This window comes from Perca flavescens, chromosome 6 (genome assembly GCF_004354835.1).
Source record: "Perca flavescens isolate YP-PL-M2 chromosome 6, PFLA_1.0, whole genome shotgun sequence".
Lineage (NCBI taxonomy): Eukaryota > Metazoa > Chordata > Actinopteri > Perciformes > Percidae > Perca > Perca flavescens.
The window spans coordinates 9,186,559-9,209,204 of record NC_041336.1 but is presented as its reverse complement, the minus strand read 5'-3'; the positions used below and the strand labels follow the sequence as shown (position 1 = coordinate 9,209,204).

Below are 22,646 nucleotides of genomic sequence, written 5' to 3'. Positions count from 1 at the left end.
TTCTGATACATAATTTCAATGCATACATATTCAGTGCTAGAAATTCAATGGCTTTTTAATTTCAAAATCTGATGAAACAGATTTACTTTCCTACCCTTGTTACTATTTTTATGATTATTATTATTATTGTATCTTGTGTGACCATAGATTCCTGTCCAGAAAACTTTCTTTACAGAACAGACTTGTATTGTATTGACCACAGCCATTTCAGTATACCTCCACCTTTTCTGACCCCCCCCCCCCTTTCATTCAGCGTATTATTATAATAATGACATCACCACATATGAGCAATGTACGCAACTACCTTTGATGCTGTTTTATTGTTAAAATACAGATATTCCCACATTATACTTACTGTAAGCTGAGCATGTCCCCAAGAGGAGCAGCAAAGGAAAAACCACAATGTTTTTCATTATTCTAGTGGAGACAGACAAGAGAGAATTTTTCATAAATAGCAAAACTGCAAATGACATTTCCACTGTTGATTATTAAGTCCTTCAAGAAGAATAAAAACAAAATGGAAGATCAAGATCTTTGCCGCAATGATCTTGAATGAAGAATAACTGCATAACATTATTTTTTTTAATGAATGAACAATTGGGTAGAGGTTGGTTAAATGTCTGGTCTCTTATTGGCTCTTCCTGCTCTGAGCATACTGAGCTGCTCCTAAAGTTTACTTTTACACTTAATTGTTGAATGATGTTTGATAAATGTGTAAATGTATGAATCAGGTACCAATAAAATACATCTAACTGGTACTTAAAAATGTACAGTGGAATAAAACAAGACAATGGGGAGAAAGGGAATAACTATTGGACGTTCGAGAGGAAAGGAGAAATAAATTATACAAATTTTTGTAAATATTGGATACCTACAGAATATTATACTGGAAAACAAAAACAAAAATTTGGGGAAGATGGTTAACCACTCATATTCTACAGAACCTTTAAAGTAACTAGAAGGGCACTCGGAGAGCACAGACCTCCGGCATGGCCATTCCCTATCTCGCAATGTCAACGAGGAAAAAATCAAGGGCGTATCTAAGACTTGAGGAGGTTCGGGGCTTAGCCCGGACCCATTTCAATAAACTGAATGCAATGCAAAACAGCGATTGGTTTTAGCTTCCGGTTTGTAGATGTAAGTTAGGTGACACCAACATTTGGCCGAATCATAACTGGCCTGGCAACCAAAAGGCCAAGGTGTTTTTTCCAGATTTGTGTGGCGACTTTTGATGCGAGGGGTCTGGGGGTACACCACCCCCCGAAAATTTAGAGCATTAAATACTTCATTTCCTGCATTCTGGTGAATTATTATGCACCTTTTTCTACCTTTTTCTGAATCAATATGCTGGAAATATCTTTATGTAAAGGGAAACATATTACAATCCAAATATAAAAACATAATGGAATATATTGCAGTAAGGCTATAAGACCGGGCTTCGACTTGATTAATAAAATGACTAAAATAGGAGAAATGCAAAATGAAATGCTTACCCTGATTCCTGGTTAGAACGAATGATGTACCCCTGGTGTCAGTTGATTCAAAACTGTATCGTGCTGATTTGATGTTTAAATGTAGCAACAGCTTCTTCAGAGTGAACTCCTGTTTCTGGAGATAAAAATCCTTTAAACCAAGCTATTTATCTAAAATATCTCCCTTAATCAATTATTAATAAATATTACATAAAACACAGACACTATCCAATCACATCACATCATAGAATTTTCTCCCATGCACTCCTACTCATCTAGGTTCCAGTGGTCATCTAAGGACACACCACAAAATATACTCCAAAGTTCATGTAATACACACTCATTAATTCCTCACTGATCCCACAGTACCATTTAACTAGGACTTTGGTTTAACACATTCACAGATGCAATAATGCTTTCACTCAGTATAAAATGACAATGTATGATTTCATTATGTTTTATGGTGGGGGTGTCCAAACTACCTACAGCCCAACACCTTTAACAATATATATATAGCTTGTGAACATATTACATATTTGGGTTATGATTCCAAAATGACAACAGAGGTATTGATATTTGTTGGTTTACAGTAAAATAGTTTGGGGGTAGGAAGAATGATTCAACACTTTGCCTCAGCCAGAGTTACTGTATCGTGCTGATCAGGCATCAAGTTGTAGAAACAGCTTCTTCACCATTGGCAAGCCCCTTCCAGTCATTGGAGTAATAAAAACCCTTAAGGTCAAGCTGTTTCGGTAAATTCACCCCCTTACATTCAATCGTTAATATTGAACACATTCATCACAGACACTATCCAATCACATCACATCATGGAGTTACTCCTACTCATTTAGGTTCCAGTAATCATCAGGTTGCAGGTAATCATCAAGGACACACCATGAAATATACCCTAGAGGTCATTGCTTTCCCCACAGAGAGACGAATTTACTGATCAAACAGTACCATTTAACTAGGATGAACTGAACAACTCTGAGTGGTTGGCAGACTTTCTGTAGTTGATCTTACCTGCCGTCTGAACACACTGAAATTATAAGTTTGCAAGGAAAAAATGGGCCTACATATAAAAAAAAATTAAGAAATGGTGGAATGCGATTAATGCGATTAATTAATGCAAACAGTGTTGTGTCTCTTCAAGTATGTTAATTTTATTCTTGTTCATGTTTAGGGCCCTATTTTGCACTCAGCGCAATTGCCTTTGTACACCGACGCATGTATCATTCCTATTTTGCACCCGACGCACGGCGGACTTTTCCCTCCACAGACGCACGTCGGTAAAATAGGGAATGTATTTGCGCTCCCGGGGGGCGGTTCAGCAAAAAGAGGAAGCGTGTTCCGCGCAAACGTTATCTGGTGCTATTTTGCAGTTTCAGAAAACAATTCCGCCACTGACCAGGAAAAACCTGGTCTAAAGTCAGTGGCGCTAGTCTAAAGTCAGTAGCGCGTTATTCAGATGCTATTTTAGGGGCGCATGCTTGGCCATAATGTAGCGTGTGCACAATGCGCATACACTTCTCTCATCTAAACGGACGCAGCAGTTCCCATTTTTGCAAACCATACATAATTACAAAGGAAAATATTACTGAAAATGTTCTGATCAACTTTGATGAAGTGAAAACACAGTGGGAGGGTCAAAGTTTAAGATGAAAACATGGACAACACACACACTCTTATATGTCTGTTTGAATGTCTCTTTTTGACTGGAGCCATGTCAAAGAAAATTTTCTGTAACCCTTGTGTATAAGACAATAAAGTAGGCTATTATCTTATCTTTTATTATCTTAGCAGTGGACACTAATAAAAATATAGCAACACTTTCTATCATAAAAAATTGCAGATAAAAGATTTTAAACCAAGTACTACATAACCGAAAATGTTTCAAGAGTAATTGGGGGGAATTTAACAACATTGGCAGCCATGATTACATCTTTTACTGCTGTTAGCATGTAGCTACATGGGACAATGTTAACACAGTAGCTTAATAAATAAAAACACTGACTGGAGCAGATGACCAATCATAGAAGACCGGTTTGGAGTTGCCTAACACTTAGCCGAGAGTAAAAAAAAGCGTTGCGTTGTGACTGGGCTGATTGGATTGAGGTTGAAAGTGTGAGTCTCCAAACTGACTGACATCCTGGACCATACTTTAATGAGGAATGCCTCCACTGCTAGCATTGGCCTGCTCCCACAGGTCCAAAGGGAAACTGTGGTGATGATTATTGATCAGAGCAGATAGGAAAATAAAAAAGTACATTTCTCTGGAAGAGATGAGGAGAGGGCTACAGAGGTTTAAGTTCTCTTCTTTCTAACACCATAGCCACAGATTGTTTTCATTTTTAAACTTGTAGTCTTCAGCCCCAATCAACACTGACTCAAGTTAGTAAATTATTAGAGGTATTTTTGTAAAGTGCCCTTGTATTGAAGTAAATCTGTTTCATCGGATTTTTAAATTAAAAAGCCATTGAATTTCTAGTATTGAATATGTATGGATTAGAATTATGTATATGAATTTAAAAGGTACAGCGGAATAAAACAAGACAATGGGGAGAAAGGGAATAACTATTCGACGTCCGAGAGGAAAGGAGAAATAAATTATACAAATTTTTGTAAATACTGGATACACTACAGAATATAGTACTGGAAAACAAATTAAAATTTGGGGAAGATGGTTAACCACTCATATTCTACAGAACCTTTGAAGTAACTAGAAGGGCACTCGGAGAGTACAGACCTCCGGCATGGCCATTCCCTATCTCGCAATGTTAACAAGGACAAAATATTTTTTGTATCTGCGTGATTCGGATATGCAATTTAATCGGCTCTTCCGTGAAAAGGTATAGTAATAGGAATAGTTCTGAGCAGGTCATTTTTTTTTAAAATTGATGAAATGAACATGAAGTAGTTAATGTTTTGGAACTTAGTTCAAAATCAAAACATTTTTAGCTGAGAAATGCAAAATGAAATGCTTACCCTGATTCCTGGTTGGAACAAATGATGTACCCCTGGAGTCAGTTGATTCCAAACTGTATCTTGCTGCTTTGACGTTTAATTGTAGCAACAGCTTCTTCAGAGTGAACTCCTGTTTCTGGAGATAAAAATCCTTTAAACCAAGCTATTTATCTCAAATATTTCCCTTAATCAATTATTGATAAATATTACATAAAACACAGATATTATCCAATCACATCACATCATGGAATTTACTCCCATGCACTCCTACTCATCTAAGTCCCAGTGGTCATGTATAACCTGACTCCGCCAGATGGATTGCTTCGCATTTGCTCGGCATATCCATCTGGGAACTTTCCGTTGGAGAACTTTTGGGAAGGGGCGGAAATACTGGTTAGCTGATTGGATGAACCATCTGTCTATCACCTATGTTGGTGATAGACGGGCCAAATCAACCAATCAGATCCACGAAGCGTAATAAAATACAACCACAAGCCCGCCCCTGCTGCTGCAGGCAAAGCATAGCTCGTAAGCTCAGCATGCAAACATGTCGGTAAAGGAGATTTGCCGTTTGTGTAACGAGAATTTAGGAATAAAAAGCACCATTTCAGGTTCACGGACCATATTCCAAAAGAAGGATCCAAGAGAAAAAAAGCATTAGCGAGCGGCTACCGCTGTCTGAAAATACTGGTTAGCGGATTGGATAAACCATCTGTCTATCACCACCTAACCCACCTCAAAACCAACGCTGATTGGCCCGGTCGTTTGGCTAACGGCTCCAAATTTTCTCTGCCTCAAGATGCCAGACTGATCTGCGAGTGGAAAACTGGAGCTCACGAGATCAGGACGGTCTCACGAGGCTAGTCATCTAAGGATACACCATGAAATATACCCCGGAGCTCAGAGTTGTAGTTTATTGAAATGTGATAGAATGATACTCTCTGTAGTTGCCACCAGCAGCACCCACTGTCAGAGTGCTACAGGGATTTAGAAAGAGGCTTTTAGAAAAATCTCTCAAAATGTATACGTTATTGAAGAACATATTAAATATTTGGGTTGTGTTTCCAAAATGACGACAGACATATTTTTACCTATGCTGAGTTACTGTATAGTGCTGATTAGGCTTCAAGTTGTAGAAACAGCTTCTTCACCTTTGGCAAGGCACTTCCAGACATGGGACAGAGCGATTAAAACCCTTAAACCAAGCTGTTTGTAGGAGTGTGTCCTGGTCATCTAAAGACACCCAATGAAAGATATCCCAAAGTTCATGTAATACACACTCTCACAGAGAAATGATAGCACTGATTCAACAACTATGATGACATCAGTTCCAGCCCTGCAGCACATTTACATTTCCTATTGTCATGTGTTTTGTATGCTAAAAAAACCAATATTATAAATTAAATTTATAGTATGAATTCGTAAAATGCAAGTGCTGGAGTGGATGCCAACTTGTCCTTGAAAATGGGCTTTACTGTCCCCATTGTTGATCTAAAGAAGACGTGATGGGTGAAACGTCGTCATAATGAATAGAGAAATACATATAGAGCAAGAGAGTGCGACAATTTTTTCTTACTTTTAAGTCTGCTTCCAGTGATCAGCAGTGTGCAGTTCTTTTATATATTATATTCTTTATTGCCCCAGGGACACGCTTCATTTTCTGAGACAGATGAAATATTATAATATAACTACAGATGGGATATTTTACTGATTTTAAATCCAGCTCTGTCATGGCAGTGTGGGCAGATGAACATTTTTTGATTCAGGGATTCCATCAATAGCACTGAAGTAACTCCTAACTAGGGCTGGACAATATATTGATATTATGTCCATATCAATATATGAAACTAGATAGTGTCTTACATTTTGGATATCTTAATATTGTGATATGACACAAGTGTTGTCTTTTCCGGGTTTTAAAGGCGGCATTATAGTAACATGATTTTCTGAACTTACTAGACTGTTCTAGCTGTTGTATTATTTGTCTTTAACCACTTAGTCATTACATCCATGGTATTGATGATTATTTATCAAAAATCTCATTGTGTCAATATTTTGTATTAGTCAACCTTACAACATTGTCGTTATATATAATACAATATAATATAATATTGTGATATTTGATTCTCTCCATATAGCCCAGCCCTACTCCAAACATGTGCTCATAACGGTCTGACTAGGTTGCTTTTCAATATAGGCCATATTTTAGAAAGACATAATGAAAGACTGTAAATCCTTAAGCTTACATCAGGGTCTCAACTAATAGCTTTACTGTGGTCCTGTCAAACTTTGACCAAGCTGTTTGTGTCCTTACAGTCAATCATTTATATAGATCACCTTCATCACAGACACTATCCAATCACATCACAGCATGAAGATTACTCCCATGCACTCCTACTCATCTAGGTTCCAGTGGTCATCTGAGGACACACCATGAAATATAACCCAAATTTCATGTAATACACACTCATTAATTCCTCACAGAGAGATGATTGCACTGATTTATCAGACCTATTTGACGAGGACTTTGGTTCAACACATTCACAGTTAAAATAATGCTTTCACTTAACTATTAAATGACGATAATGTATGATATCACCATGTGTTATGGTAGGGGTGTCTAAACTGCATACAGTTCTATCATCATATGGGAATATCAATCACAGGAAGCTAGAGTCACCCGGTTGATTGGTGTGATAAGCACCTTGATTAAAACTATTAATCTCTTCTGATCAAGAATGTTTAATGTTTGGGAATTTTTTTCCACTCAGTTGTGCGCTGGCTTAGTCGTGGGAAGGTTCCATTCTCTGATACCTGAAATTGACTAATTTTGCAAGAAAAAGGAACGAACAGCTTTGTTGAACTGAGCAACCCTGAGTAGTTGGCAGAACTTAATTGATCTCACCTTCCGTCTCAACAAGTTGAATAAGATTTCCATCAAGTGCGTAAACATAATAATAGTAATAGCTTGTATTTATATAGCGCCTTTCATGAAACCTAAGGACATTTTACAGAAATTACTGTGACACATGCAACAATCAACGATTTCATGTGTGCATTGTACATTTGTTTTAGACCAATGATGATCAAATGAATAGAACAATAGGCTGTTTAATGATTTAATTGTATTTCAGTATTGATGACATACAATTTTTTTTTTTTTATCCTGTAGCAGGTTCTGACAGTACACCAAAAATCTAGCATTAAAAACGACCACTCAAACAACAGAATTAGAAACTTAAACATGGCCAAACTTAATAATATTTATGCAGTAAGAAGTGGTGTTAACAAAATCATACATAATCTTCATGGAATCACTGTCATACTAGGAGCTAATGAATGAGTTTACAATGAAGTGATTTGTTTTTGTCATGCATTGTGAACTTCTTCAGAGCTAATCCAGGCGAGAGCCATACACCTCCACCTCACACAGACTCAGGAACTCTTCTTTTCCTGGGATGACTATGTTGACGTAGCGTCCGTCCATCCCATTACACTTGAACTCACCAACACCACCTGCTGGAATATTTGTGATCACAGCACACCTGGCAGAAGAAACAGAAATCAAAAAGGTTTCTCTTTGTTCCTTTAACCAAGGGGCACAAAGTTAAATCATACTTTTAAAAGTACAGTAAAAAACAGAAAAATTCGATAAAATAATAAAGTATATATGTAGGAGGTATAACATCTTACAAGTCAGTTGAAAGCAAGCCAGGTTGAAAAAGTGTGCTTTAAGCTGACTTTTGAAAAACATATAAACAGTAATGTATTCCACAGTTTAGGTGCCATGACAGCAAATGCACGATCAGCCATGATTGCAAATGTAGGAACTGCGAGAAGAGCTTTCTCTGTCTACCTAAATGTGCTTAAAAAAAAAAAAAAAATATATATATATTATATAAAATTATTACAGCAGCAGTAAAATATGCTGTGTTGAAATATGAAATACAAATGTATCTAAAGATGTAAATTGAGAAACCAGGGACTCTGATAAGCTACCTGGGATTGCTGTTGCCAAAGTTTGTCAGAGAATCTCCAATGCGAATCTCAGCTCCATTGAGTCGTTCTGCGTCTTCATCTCGGTTGGTTACTTTAACAGAAAACACTTTGTGGGTTTTGCGCAGATCCAGTCTCCACCAGGGCTCGACGTTGTTGTTTGTGTGAGTGCAGGAGCCGTCCTCCCACCTGCTGCCATTATTCCCATCTATGGCATTGTATGCAACGCCAAACATGTACAGTGACGACTGTGTGGCTTTTCCTTGAAGTGCCAGGTTCTCTCCTGCAAAAAGAATACTTGCAAAAATTAAAATTTTTTCACCTGAACCTGTTTGCGCTTTACATGACAACTAAATCACGACAAATTGTAGGTCTTATTAAATGCTCCAACATATGTGACTTCTAATATCTTATTCCTTTGACTCATTGAAAGAATGTGATTTAATTTGCAGAAAAGACAGGATCAGGGGCGAAGCGGAGGGGGTGGCTTTTGGGGCTCCAGTCCCAAATGTTTTCTCAAAAGCCCCAAATATTTGGTGTTTTTAAAATACCATCAACTGTTCTATTTCTACTAGAACTATGCCATTCCCTGAAGAAATCTGATATAATTGTGTATTTGTTTTTTTTGTGGATCCGTGATTTACAATTAGAGCAAACCAGATTATCATGGGATCAATTAAACTGTAGCACATTTGTCAGCTAAACATTTATTCTGTGAAACCTTCTCCAGCATAGTGTAACAAAAATATGTTTCAAGATCATTAATGCTGTTTACACAAAATTCCAATCAAACCTACGTTATGTGACTTAAGAAATAGTAACATCAGACAACTCTTGCCTCTTTTAAGGTGACAGGAGTGAAAAGGAGTCATCCTCAACATTTGTAGTGTTCAGGGTTCAGAATGATAAAGAGAGAAGGAAAACAATTACATACAAAATAGGATGTAGGCTCTACAGGATTTCTGTTTTTCTTAGAAACTTTAATGTTTTTCCCAAATAATGTACAGATGTTTATGCATTGTATTATCTCAAATTGCTTGAATAATAGGGCATATACAGTAGCTGCTGTAAATGGAGAAAAAAAACTCCTGGTGAGCATGCCCCACTGGGTTTGGACTGAGCCCCGAATGTTTCTGGCCCATGGGCAGGATTTACCTCCATTTATAGAAGTTTTTTTTTATTAACAGTATGTATAAATGTTACCTTTAAAGTGATAACATCTCTACAAATACACTAATTAAAGTACTAACTACAACTAAATGTATCACGTCACAAATTTAGCTTATAAGCATGTTGACTTTATAACATCAACAAAAAATGTGTCATGATTATTTTGGCGTATACAGCAGTTTATAATTAAGATGAAGATCCCTGAATACTTATTTATGTAATAGCTCAATTTCTCACCAGTTGGGGCACGGTACCCGTAGACTTCCACTTCACAGAGTGTAAGGATCTTTGATGAACCCGGTACAACCACAGTCACATAACGTCCCTCCACACGATCAGTAAAAGTCATAGTGAATGATTTGCCTTTACCAAGAGTATAAATTTTACCGGCCCTAACAGAGAGAAAGAGAATGAAAAAGCAGCACATGAATCACATTTTACTGCCCCCCACACACACACACAAAGATGACACAGAGCTGGATACACATCTGCAAAGTATCCCTTCAGTGAAGGAGTTACAGAAGTTAGTGGAACAGAGGCTAGATGGAATGTGATGGCAGGACCTCAGCTCTCTATTTGGGAAGGTGGAAGCTAATAAGCTAGGCTAACTTGATCCCTACCATTAGCTTAACATTGATGCATAAAATGTGGTAACATCAACGCAATGTTGGCATATTTCGACAATGTGTTACTTTTTTTTATTTAAACAGGGCAGAGTTAACATTGAGCAAAATGCTCAGACAAGCCTACACAAAAAATTGTGTTCTTTGAAAATGCAGGATATTTTCTTACACTGGGTTTAAGGCACCATTGTTTTCTAAAGAGTTGCCGATGCGGATCTCTGCCCCGTTGATCCTTAATTCACAGCAATCTCCTCTGTTGGTGATAATGACGGAAGTGACGATGTAGGACTCCAGCAGGTCCACTCTCCACCAGGGGTTGGCCTCTTCATCAGTGTGGGTGCACGATCCAGAATGAAAACCAGATTCACGGTTTCCATCTATAGCAGCTTCGGCAGCTCCAAACGCGTGCTCATAACGGTCTGACTGGGTTGCTTTTCCACGCAAAGCCACATTTTCTAGGAATGAGAGTTAAAATACATACAACAGATATGAAATATCGTTTGTGAATTGTTAAGCTTTAATTAAGCTTTAATGTCTCAACTAATAACTTAACTTTAGTCCTGTCACATTTCGTCTTTCTGTCCCTCCTCTTCAGACCCATATTTAGTCCCCCAAATCAAATCATTGCCATTTTCCGTCCGTCCACCAGATGACCTCGGACTTTCCCTCTTGTCCCCAGCTCTGCCTGGCCTCTCCCACTCACCTCCTCACCTGCATCCCATTCACTCATCAGCCACACTCATGTAGCAGTTTGCCTCCTTTTGATTTTTCTTACATCATCCCAGTTGAAATGTGGTTTTCTGTTACCTGTCTGCTTGTCACCTGCCTACACTAGGTGTAAACTTAAACTGTTCACGTAATTTTCCAACCCAATTGTTATCAACTATAGTGTGTTTCTGTCTTCTGTATTTTTGGATTTGATGTCGTTTTGGATGTGTTCTTTGTATTTGCAGCATGTTGCCAAATTGATTAATGTTCCTCACTGTTTATTATCTATGCTCTGGTTGTCGAATTGGAGATTGAAGATGTTTTCTGTATTTTTTAATACAAATATATACAAAAATCCTGCAGGAATTTGTTGCAGAAAAGTTCACAGAAAAGAGGAAGTTAATCTCCTAATACAGTCCAACTACAAAACAACATTTGGAGAGCGTAGACTAGCTAATGCAGCACCCAAATTTAATGTGAGCATTTCCCAACTTTATGTGCAGAACACAATTCTGTTGCTATAAACACAAAAATTGCATTTGAAAAAGCTGTTGTAAAGCTTTTGTTACCCAACATCTGTTGCTGATGAGTAGCCTCATGTGTTTTTCTATGAAGGGAAAAACTTGCTCATGTCCAGACAAATTATTTGTGTAACGATACTTTTTTACTTTTCTTGCTAACAAAACAGTCAGACATACATTCACCTCCTGGTGATGTTTTACAATGAAGACATCACACATTCTGTCGGATCATGCTTACCGTAAGTGGAAACTGAGCACGTCTCCAGGAGGAGCAGCAGAAGGAAAACATACAGTTTCATCATTCTGGCTGAGAAAGATGAGAGTCATTACTTGACCATGTTTTTAAAAAAAAAGTTCACTTCCTATTCTTCATTATTACTGTTGAACACTGTTGAGAAATGTATTGCATTAGAATTATGGAGGAGGGAAAACAACGGAAATATTGAATTATTAGATTTCAACAAAATAGGGGAAAGTCCCACGATATAGTACAAGTATTCCGTTGTGGTTGAATTTCACAATTAGGATTAAGGTTTAAATCATTGCGGCTATTATTTTCTTCCTTATGCTGCAGAGCTTTTGTAAAGTAATACGTTCTCAAGCCGTGAAAATCAAGTAAAGACAGCAGGATACACAGGAAGTCATGTACTAGATGATCTGATGCTCAAAAGAAATTAAAAGTGTTACCTCAAAACCTCGACAGTCTGATGAGAAAATAGGCTCCTAAACTAAGCTATTCTTTTGCCCTTTTATATGCATCTCTTTCTTCACCTCTACGTCAGTCAAACCATGTCCAACCAATCATCAGAATTCAGATCATATTCATCTTCAACACTTACCCAATCACAGCCCGTTGGTTCACTCCCATGCACTTGATTTCACTTCCCTACTTGAGTTTAATTTCAGAAGTTATCCAAGTACATGCAGAGAAGTATGCCAAAGATCACTCAATTCACAATTCAATTTTTTACCAAAATTATTGATTCATGAGTATATAGAGTAACTTATCTAAGGAAAAAATAGGAAGAAAATATTCTTACACTCACTTAGTGGCAGCGGTGCAGACTGATCTCATAAAGTGGTGTATGTATGACACACCAATTCGTATGCCAATTTGGCGTGTTATCAAGATGCATAATGGCTTTTTAGCGTGTTTATCAACGCCGTTCGGCCGCCATTGACCTTCATTACGTGTGAATTTTCACCGTAGAAAGTAGTATGAAAGGACGTAAGTCCGCAGATGGGTAAAACGCAGGATCACCCAGGAGAGCCGGGATCGCTGGGATCACGTCCTGCGTGTGGTGTTTTTCAACCGTTTTTTTTTTATTTATTTTTTTATTAAGACTTCCCCAATGTTTCTTTCCTAAACCCAACCGTTTATAGTTTTCCTAAGCATATGACGTTGGTCATCATCATGTTTTTTGTGTGTAACCCAACCTTTTTTCTTTTTTTTTCTTTTTTTTACACGCGTGTGACGTAATTCTCGCGATAACACGCCACTTGAGTATTTCCATTTTATGCTACTTTCTACTTCTACTTCACCACACATCAGAGGGAAATATTATACTTTTTCACTCCAATACATTTGTCTGGAAAGTTATTTTACGGGTTATGATTTTACAAACAAAACGTACAATCAACTTATAGAGTATGATACATTGTTATAAGAGTATCATGTTTGATGTAGTAAAACTTAGCTCAACCTCAACCAGCTGTGATGGGTTTAATCCATGCATGGAAAGTTACCAGCAGGAAAAGAATTAGAAAAAAGGGAAACCGTTAATGCAGAAAATGCTTAGTCTCAGGTTTTTATTTTGCGCAATGTGCGAACTTCTGTTTTATGCCATCATCCATTAAATGTCTGTTTCAACATTTCACATTTCCACTTCTCTTTTTTTTCTCTGAAAATGCCCAAACATGGTCCAAATCTCCAGTTTACATGTATCTCTAACTAATCATCAAGTACAAATGTATGAGCAGCATTATATATATATATATATATATATATATATATATATATATATATATATATATATATATATATATATATATATATATAAAAAGCAAAAACAAACGTCCTGTCAATTTCAACTGCTTTTATATTTTAAGCATCTTAACATATGCAAATATTTGCACTGCACCAGACTGGCCAGTTCTTGCGGTTGTTGTTGCCATCCTGTATCTGTCCCGCTGGTGGGATATTCGGATGTACCGATCCTATGCAGGTGTTGTTACACGTGGTCTGCCACTGTGAGGACGATCAGCTGTGCTTCCTGTCTCCCTGTAGAGCTTAGGCGTCTCACAGTAGGGACATTGCAATGTATTTGCCCTGGCCACATCTGCTGTCCTCATGCCTCCTTGCACAATGCCTATGTTCACGTAGATTAGCAGGGACCCTGGGCGTCTTTCTTTTGGTGTTTTTCAGAGTCCGTAGAAAGGTCTCTTTACTTTCCTAATTTTCTTTTAATTGTGACCTTAATTGCCTACCGCCTGCAAGCTGTTACTCTCTTTTCGACCGTTAAACAGGTGCATGTTCATTAATTGTTTATGGTTCATTGAACAAGCATGGAAAACATTGTTTAAACCCTTTACAATGAAGATCTCTAAAGTTATTTTGATTTTTACAAAAGTATCTTATCTTATAAATACAGTGTCCTAAAAAAAGGGCGTTTCTTTTTTTGCTGAGTGTATATATACTGTACTCTAAAATGTTGCTGATCCCTGATCTGCTGACTTGAGCCTTATCTACATTCAAGGACAGATGCCAGTCATCTGTGGTAAATGATCAATAAACAAAATGTACCAAGATAAGCTGTGCACATAAATATCCCTGTGTGGTCACATCAAATCATATTCACCAACACAACATCAACAGCGGCTCCTCGTCTTCTGGGTTCATTTTGCAAGTCAAGGTATGTTGTTGAATAATGATACTTTTAAAATATATTTTATAATATATATTATTATAAAAAAGCAGCTTGGATATCTAACTTCTGTAACAAAGATGGTCGTAGGTCAGGGATACATTTAATACAGTAATAATGATGACGATGTTTATCCTTCAGTGTATTTCTGTTATTGACTCTCTTGTCTGTTTCAACCAGAACAATGAAACACAGTTCAGTTCTGCTTTTGCTGTTCCTTCTGGGGACGTGCTCGGCTTACACCTATCGTAAGTATGATCCAGCTATATCTGTGATATTGTTCTTATAAAACAAAGAAAAACAGTGAAAAATGTGTTTTGTTTATTGTTACTTCACTTGAATGTTTGAGCTTCAATGTGCAGAATGATTTATGTGCAGAGTTTCACATTAGAAGGCTGGTTTCACATTCACCTGCTGAAGGGGGAAAGTTTCTCTGAGTTTACCTGAAATTCGGTTTAAGACGTTGACGTACAAAAGGGTTTTTGTGGCATTACACCAGTACATGGTCTGCACAGTTGTCTTTCAACATTTTCAGCACAATCTTTATCTATATAGTAAGTGAAAAAGTTTAACTTACTACACTATAAAAATAGATGAAATAGCAAATTATTGGTTGAAAGTGAGAGACATTTATTTAAACTTTAAGCAGCTGTAATCAATATATTTATAATAACGTATCAAATGAAAGTGTGACGATGTGAAGGAAAGAGGCCACTCAGTAATGACCCTGCTGAGAATGATCACCTGAATTTGCAGCTCACCTGAGCTTGCTTGCTTTGTGTTTTGCCGCATCAGGAAGATGTTTTTAGTATAAGAGCTCTAAAAAGCCACTGTACACAGAGACTAGCTAATCAACATGGTGGGACACTTAGTACCTAAAGAGACAGGTATTTCTCTCAGGAGGTCGTTAAGATCAAAAACATCTAAAAGAGAGTGAATATTGGACTTATATTACGTGGACAAACACCACTTCAAATGAATAATAAAAAAAGCAAATGTTTACAAAAAAAGTTCACCATATCAACTTAAAAGGTGACACAACTTGTTTCTGCTGACCCCAAGTAGCCAAATATACCAATAAACTGTTTAGTAATTTACACACATTTTCCCATCAAGCATCTTAATGTGTTGTTCAACTGTTTTCATCCACAGAAAATGTGGCCTTGCGTGGGAAAGCGACCCAGTCAAACCGTTATGCTGACATGTATGGTTTTGCCCACAATGCTATTGATGGAAATCGTGAATCTGACTACAGCGCCGGATCATGCACGCACACTATTGAACAGACCAACCCCTGGTGGAGAGTGGACCTGCTGGAGTTCTACATCGTCACCTCCATCATCATCACCAACAGAGGAGACGCCTTTCCAGAAAGGATCAACGGGGCAGAGATTCACATCGGCAACTCTTTACAAGACAATGGTGCTGCAAACCCAGTGTGAGTGAATGTAATGACTTCCTAAATACAGGGTTTCCTCCAGGAAATTGTATAGCAGACTTAAAGGTCCCATGGCATGAAAATTTCACTTTATGAGGTTTTTTTTAACATTAATATGAGTTCCCCTAGCCTGCCTATGGTCCCCCAGTGGCTAGAAATGGTGATAGGTGTAAACCGAGCCCTGGGTATCCTGCTCTGTCTTTGAGAAACTGAAAGCTCAGATGGACCGATCTGGAATCTTCTCCTTATGAGGTCACAAGGAACAAGAAAGAGAGAAAAATCATGGCAAGCAAAGTGGCAGTTGGTCAAGGCCACACCCCCATCCCCATCTCCTCTTCAATAGCATTTAAAGCTACAGACACAGAAATGGCACGTTCTAATTAAAGCTCATTGTGGGACAGGCTGTAGTGGCTGTAATTCTGCACCAAGGCTGAATTTCTGGAAAGAGACTTCAGATACAGTATTAGGGGACCACTAAGGCCTATATAAAAGAGACTTCAGATACAGTATTAGGGGACCACTAAGGTCTATATAAAAGAGACTTCAGATACAGTATTAGGGGACCACTAAGGTCTATATAAAAGAGACTTCAGATACAGTATTAGGGGACCACTAAGGTCTATATAAAAGAGACTTCAGATACAGTATTAGGGGACCACTAAGTTCTATATAAAAGAGACTTCAGATACAGTATTAGGGGACCACTAAGGCCTATATAAAAGAGACTTCAGATACAGTATTAGGGGACCACTAAGGTCTATATAAAAGAGACTTCAGATACAGTATTAGGGGACCACTAAGGTCTATATAAAAGAGACTTCAGATACAGTATTAGGGGACCACTAAGGTCTATATAAAAGAGACTTCAGATACAGTATTAGGGGACCACTAAGTTCTATATAAAAGAGACTTCAGATACAGTATTAGGGGACCACTAAGGCCTATATAAAAGAGACTTCAGATACAGTATTAGGGGACCACTAAGGTCTATATAAAAGAGACTTCAGATACAGTATTAGGGGACCACTAAGGTCTATATAAAAGAGACTTCAGATACAGTATTAGGGGACCACTAAGGTCTATATAAAAGAGACTTCAGATACAGTATTAGGGGACCACTAAGTTCTATATAAAAGAGACTTCAGATACAGTATTAGGGGACCACTAAGGCCTATATAAAAGAGACTTCAGATACAGTATTAGGGGACCACTAAGGTCTATATAAAAGAGACTTCAGATACAGTATTAGGGGACCACTAAGGTCTATATAAAAGAGACTTCAGATACAGTATTAGGGGACCACTAAGGTCTATATAAAAGAGACTTCAGATACAGTATTAGGGGACCACTAAGTTCTATATAAAAGAGACTTCAGATACAGTATTAGGGGACCACTAAGGCCTATATAAAAGAGACTTCAGATACAGTATTAGGGGACCACTAAGGCCTATATAAAAGAGACTTCAGATACAGTATTAGGGGACCACTAAGGTCTATATAAAAGAGACTTCAGATACAGTATTAGGGGACCACTAAGGCCTATATAAAAGCATCCAAAGAGCAGCATGTCAAGGGACCTTTAAGCCTCCTAAGGGCCGGGACACATCAGGCCGATTATCGGCCGTGGGACAGTCTGGCGAGGTCAGTGACTCAAATCTGTTGGGTGTGTCCCGTGTCGTTGTCCGTCTGGGGGGCTGTCGCCGTTCATTTTGGCTGACCTGACATGTTCGGTCGGCGGCAGGGCCGTCGGGACTCACCAGGAAATGACGAGCGGAATGAGGAGACTACAGTCTCTCAAAATCTGATGAAAATCTTTTAAACTGACCTTTCTTGAGTTGAAATGAAGACAGATTCAGCAACTGCACGGCCTATTTCTCTCTTAAAATGTTTTCAGAAACACGTTTCAGTGAACTATTTTAGTACAATATGAGATCGTATTCTGAACGGCCGCCATGAGTCCAGGTCTGAATTTCCGGAGAAAACAAACCCATGTGACGCGTTCGTCCAATCAGCTGCCGGTTTTCATTTCTTGGGCAACATTACAGACTAGCGCCGCCTGCTGTTATAGAGATGTATTACGTCTCGTCTTTTTGGTCTGTTCTGTGGCAGTTTTTTGGACCTCGGGGACGCGACTGATCATATCGACGGGGTTTTCTGTCAACAGTCGGCCGTCGGCTATATGTGTCTACACCATAAGATAGTGACTTAGCTCATCTTACTATCTATTAACTAGTATTTGATAGACTAAATGACCGTCACACTCAATGAACATGTGGCATTGCTGTGTGAGTACTGCCTCTACTATTTTCAGCAGATTAAGTGTTGGTGTTATTTATTACTTTGTATTGCTATTTAGCTTTAGTACTGCAGTTGTAAAACATCTTCATACACTGCTTCCTCTCTCTTTTAGGGTTGGTGTAATTTCTCATATTCCAGCAGGCAGGTCTCTAATAATTACTGTTACCAGTCTTGTGGAGGGACGTTATGTCACTGTGGTTCTACCTGGTTTAAAAAGAGTCCTTACACTCTGCGAAGTGGAAGTCTACGGGTACCGGGCCCCAACTGGTGAGAATTCAATATGTGGCTGAAGCCACACAAGATTTGTTTTTCTAGATGATGGCTTTGTTTCATTTTATATTTGGCTCTCCAGCCAGCTCCTTTATTTAATGAATGAACCTCTTAAAAATTATTCATAGGCAATGTCAATTGTTAAATCATAAGAACAAGTTTCTCGAGATTTGTTATTAGGGATACTGACATATAACATAATCTACACTAGCTACTGGTTGGTCCTTTAAGTTTTTCATTGCTGATCTAAAAAATCAACAGGCATAGTTACAACTTTCCGTGACATCTCCATCCGTCTGACTGCATTTCCCACTTACCACTGGAAAAGGCAACAATGTGGAAATAGTTGTGAATTTCAATTTCAAGACATTCACAGATTGAGCACACTTTCTTCTGCAGAGAGCATCAAGGAAAACTAATTATACTGATGTTTGTGAATGTGTTCTGTTCGCAGGAGAGAACCTGGCACTCCAAGGAAAAGCCTCACAGTCATCATTGTATTCTAACGGCATTGCATATAATGCTATAGATGGGAATCGTGATGGCATCTGGAGCCAGGGTTCTTGTACGCACACAAAATCCGACTTTAACCCCTGGTGGCGACTGGACCTGGTCAAAACCCACAAAGTGTTTTCTGTTAACATAACCAACTCTGTAGATTCTGTCCCACAACGACTCAATGGAGCTGAAATTCGAATTGGATATTCTCTTGATAACAATGGAAACAACAATCCTAGGTAGTTTACAGTGCAAATACTAAAAAACTAAAACTACTGTAACTAAAAGTTTGGATAAAGTAATGGATATCTGTCATTGGGCTTGTTTGGAACACATTAAAAAACAAAACAAAGAATATAGGTTTGGCATGACATTGCAGTAACTTGTATATATGAAATTAGTATCAATTTATTAAAATAATCATGAGTTAACAAAGTATTTTCTTTTTCTGCTAGGTGTGCTGTGATCTCAAGCATCCCTGGAGGTTTCACCGAAACCTTCCAGTGTAACGGGATGGACGGTCGCTACGTTAACATCGTTATTCCTGGAAGAAGCGAGTACCTGACCCTGTGTGAGGTGGAGGTCTATGGCTCCAGACTGGATTAGGTCTGAGGAGGTTCAAAATGTATAACAACATTTTACATTGAAGATGTTCAGCAGATGCTCTTGTACAGACTCATGTTGCAATCATAGTTTAAGATTAATTTGCTATCTACAGACGGATGGGAGTACTATCTTGGTAAACTAGAGTTACTCCAGGAAAAAAGTAATGTCATTTATAGTTAATGCAGCATTGTGTGGAAAAGCGACCCAGCCAGATCGTAATGGTGACAATGGTAATTCAGCCAATACATTAAGGTCCATCAGTTTTCATATAATGATATCTATCCATGTCCATCATCATGAGTGTATACAGAAATCAAACACATTTTCTGAGCTTTTGTAATTTTATTTTATTGTGGACTTATTTCCTCCTTATTTATCCTCATGTGGTCTTTTTAGCATCTAAATTGAATTCCTGTGAATTCAAAATACACATGTACAACTGTATTTATGTGGGAATTGACAGTAAACAGCGAGTACATTTTTTTTTAAACAAAACGTGGCCTATAAAATAAGAATGCATAACAGAAGTGCGTGTTTACATTGTTGCTATGTCCATTCAACTAAATGTCTAATGTAAACTGAATATTCCATGGATGTATTAAGAGAATGGAATATTCCTCTAATTTCCTTATCATATTGCAAGAATAAAATAATGTCACATTAACTGTGTCTGTGTGTGAGAGTCAAGATGGCTCCATCTTGTGGCGCCTCTACACTGCTCTGATTGTTGGTGATCTTTGTTTTTCGTTCTGTATGCTTGTTCAGCTATGGACAGAGTGAGATTTCAAAAATCACCCAAAAAGGATCCCCTGAGGCCTGAGACTTTAAAAGCGGGTCACAAAAATGAAGTTTCATTTTTCTTAAGGCTCAGTATAAACTTTCCTCAAACAAAAGTCATTATTGCATTTGTTGGTGATTTTACATACACACACACATATATATATATATATATATATATATATATATATATATATATATATATATATGTTCTCTGTATGCACTCTAAAAGAGAGCCTGTCATCCACCCAAATACCCAACGCCTTGATGATTGCAACATGAGGTTATGCAATAGCATCAGCTGACATCCTCAATGTAACATATCATTGTTATACATTTTGAACCTCCTCAGACCTAATCCAGTCTGGAGCCGTAGACCTCCACCTCACACAGGGTCAGGTACTCACTTCTTCCAGGAATGATGATGTTAACGTAGCGACCGTCCATCCCGTTACACTGGAAAGTTTCGGTGAAACCTGGAGTGATTCTTGAGATCACAGCACACCTAGCAGAAAAAGAAATTAGTGTGTTAACTGATTGAATGATCGTTTGAATAACAGATAGATAATAGAAACATTTGATAGATATACGGTAAGTTGCTGCTAAATTACACCAAACCTCTATCATTTGTTTTATTTTTTATTGATCATGTTTCAAACAAACCCAAAGACAGATATCCATTACTTAACTTTTTTAGTTATAGTAGTATTTAAGTTAACGAACTGTAAACTACCTGGGATTGCTGTTGCCATTGTCATTAAGAGAATCTCCAGTTCGGATCTCAGCTCCAGCAAGTTGTAAATTAAGAGTTTTGTAGTTAGTTATGGTAACAGAAAACACTCTGTGGGTTTTGCCCAGGTCTAGTCGCCACCAGGGGTTTAACTCCTGGACTGTGTGAGCACAAGAGGCCTGGGTCCAGACGCTGGCACGATTCCCATCTATAGCATTATATGCCGTGCCTGTAGAATGTTGGGATGACTGTGTAGCTTTTCCTTGGAGTGCCAGGTTCTCTCCTGCAAAAAGAAAACATTTGCAAATATCCACACTGAAAACTAGTTTTCCTTGAAGAACAAATTGGCCATGATCTGTCTTGAAACTGAAATTCACAACTATTTGTAAATTGTTGCCAATTCAAGTGATAAGAAGCAATTACAGTTAAAAAAGGAGAGGTCATGGAAAGTTGTAGAGATGTCTGTTGTTTATTTGGACCAGCACTGAACAACTTGAACGATGCAGCAGTGCCAGCAGTAGTAATGTAAATTTGTAGATTGCATTGTACGTCAGTATGTGCGAAACATTTGCTTATGTCAACTTTTGAGAAACTATTTATTGTATAATTTACCAAAATACATTGCCTGTGAATCATTTTTAAGATGTTCATTAATGAAAAATAAAAAAATTAAACCTATTATGCATGTTAGTAAAGACACATGCAGCTTAAATAGATACAACAAGGAGAGATCTTATGTGTAACAGGAAGTGCATAAAGTTTTTTCTTCATTCCAATGAATGCAGTTTAATAAACTCTGGTGTGACCACAGCTGTATAGGAAATTAGGCGGTGGCATCAAATCACATCTTGTGTGGCTTCAGCCACATATTCATTCCTCACCATTTGGGGCCCGGTACCCGTAGACTTCCACTTCGCAGAGTGAAAGAATCCTTTTTAGACCAGGTAGAGCCACAGTCACATGACGTCCCTCCACAAGTCTGGTAAAAGTCATATTTAAAGTCCTGCCTGCTGGAATATGAGAAATTACACCAACACTAAAAGAGAGAGGAAGCATTGCAATAAAGTTTTATAACTGCAGCACTTAAAAGGGGAATAGCAATTAAAAGTAATAAATAAAAATGTATTACTTTAATAATAAATCATTAATACTGAAATTGCTTTGTCTCAGGTTTTTATTTTGCGCAATGTGCAAACTTCTCTTTTATGCCATCATCACTTAAATGTCTGTTTCAACATTTCTTATTTCTACTCCTCTGTTTTTCTCTCTGAAAACACAAACATAATCCAACTCTCTCTCTACACGGTGAAGTGTCTGTTAAGTTAGTCTACTCTCTAATTATGAATATTAAAGTGATGGTTTGGAGTAATTTCACCCTAGGGTTCTTTGCACCATGACCTCGAGCCAAACACCCTCCGAGAAGCTTTTTTCACCTGGGTCGAACATTGGGAGAGTTAGCGTAGAGTAGCGTTATCAGCTGAATAGCTTAGCGCAGGGGCTAATGGACCCACGTTTGTATCTCGTGAATGACCCCACTAATAATGCCCGAAATGATACCAAACGTCTACACTAGTACATATAGGTTATGTACTCATAAAACGATGGATTGGAAAGTTTGTAAGTACACCAGTTTATGTAAATAACACTTGCC

The 22,646-nt window shown here is 37.9% G+C and overlaps 3 protein-coding genes across 4 annotated transcripts; 1 reads left to right on the top strand and 2 right to left on the bottom strand.

Annotated features, from left to right (window-relative positions):
- Nucleotides 1-7,531: 7,531 nt before the first annotated feature.
- LOC114556930 (fucolectin-1) lies at nt 7,532-12,242 on the bottom strand. Of its 2 annotated transcripts, none has more exons than XM_028580072.1 (6): nt 12,142-12,242; nt 11,693-11,761; nt 10,395-10,680; nt 9,840-9,994; nt 8,436-8,715; nt 7,532-7,981 (listed from the first exon to the last, which is right to left on the bottom strand). In XM_028580072.1, the coding sequence occupies exons 2-6, from the start codon at nt 11,754-11,756 to the stop codon at nt 7,831-7,833; spliced, it is 936 nt and encodes a 311-aa protein (XP_028435873.1). In that variant the 5' UTR covers nt 11,757-11,761; nt 12,142-12,242; the 3' UTR covers nt 7,532-7,830. The 2 variants fall into 2 exon arrangements, with proteins under 2 accessions (XP_028435873.1, XP_028435875.1); XM_028580074.1 differs by having other exon boundaries at nt 11,693-11,757; nt 12,142-12,182.
- A 2,008-nt stretch (nt 12,243-14,250) lies between these two features.
- LOC114557139 (fucolectin-1-like) lies at nt 14,251-19,489 on the top strand. Its single transcript, XM_028580471.1, has 6 exons — nt 14,251-14,366; nt 14,559-14,626; nt 15,531-15,816; nt 18,227-18,381; nt 18,839-19,121; nt 19,338-19,489. The coding sequence occupies exons 2-6, from the start codon at nt 14,563-14,565 to the stop codon at nt 19,486-19,488; spliced, it is 939 nt and encodes a 312-aa protein (XP_028436272.1). The 5' UTR covers nt 14,251-14,366; nt 14,559-14,562; the 3' UTR covers nt 19,489.
- Nucleotides 19,490-20,619: 1,130 nt separating this feature from the next.
- Nucleotides 20,620-22,051, bottom strand: LOC114556822 (fucolectin-like). Its single transcript, XM_028579870.1, has 3 exons — nt 21,877-22,051; nt 20,999-21,278; nt 20,620-20,770 (listed from the first exon to the last, which is right to left on the bottom strand). The coding sequence occupies exons 1-3, from the start codon at nt 22,049-22,051 to the stop codon at nt 20,620-20,622; spliced, it is 606 nt and encodes a 201-aa protein (XP_028435671.1).
- Between the last annotated feature and the right edge of the window lie 595 nt (nt 22,052-22,646).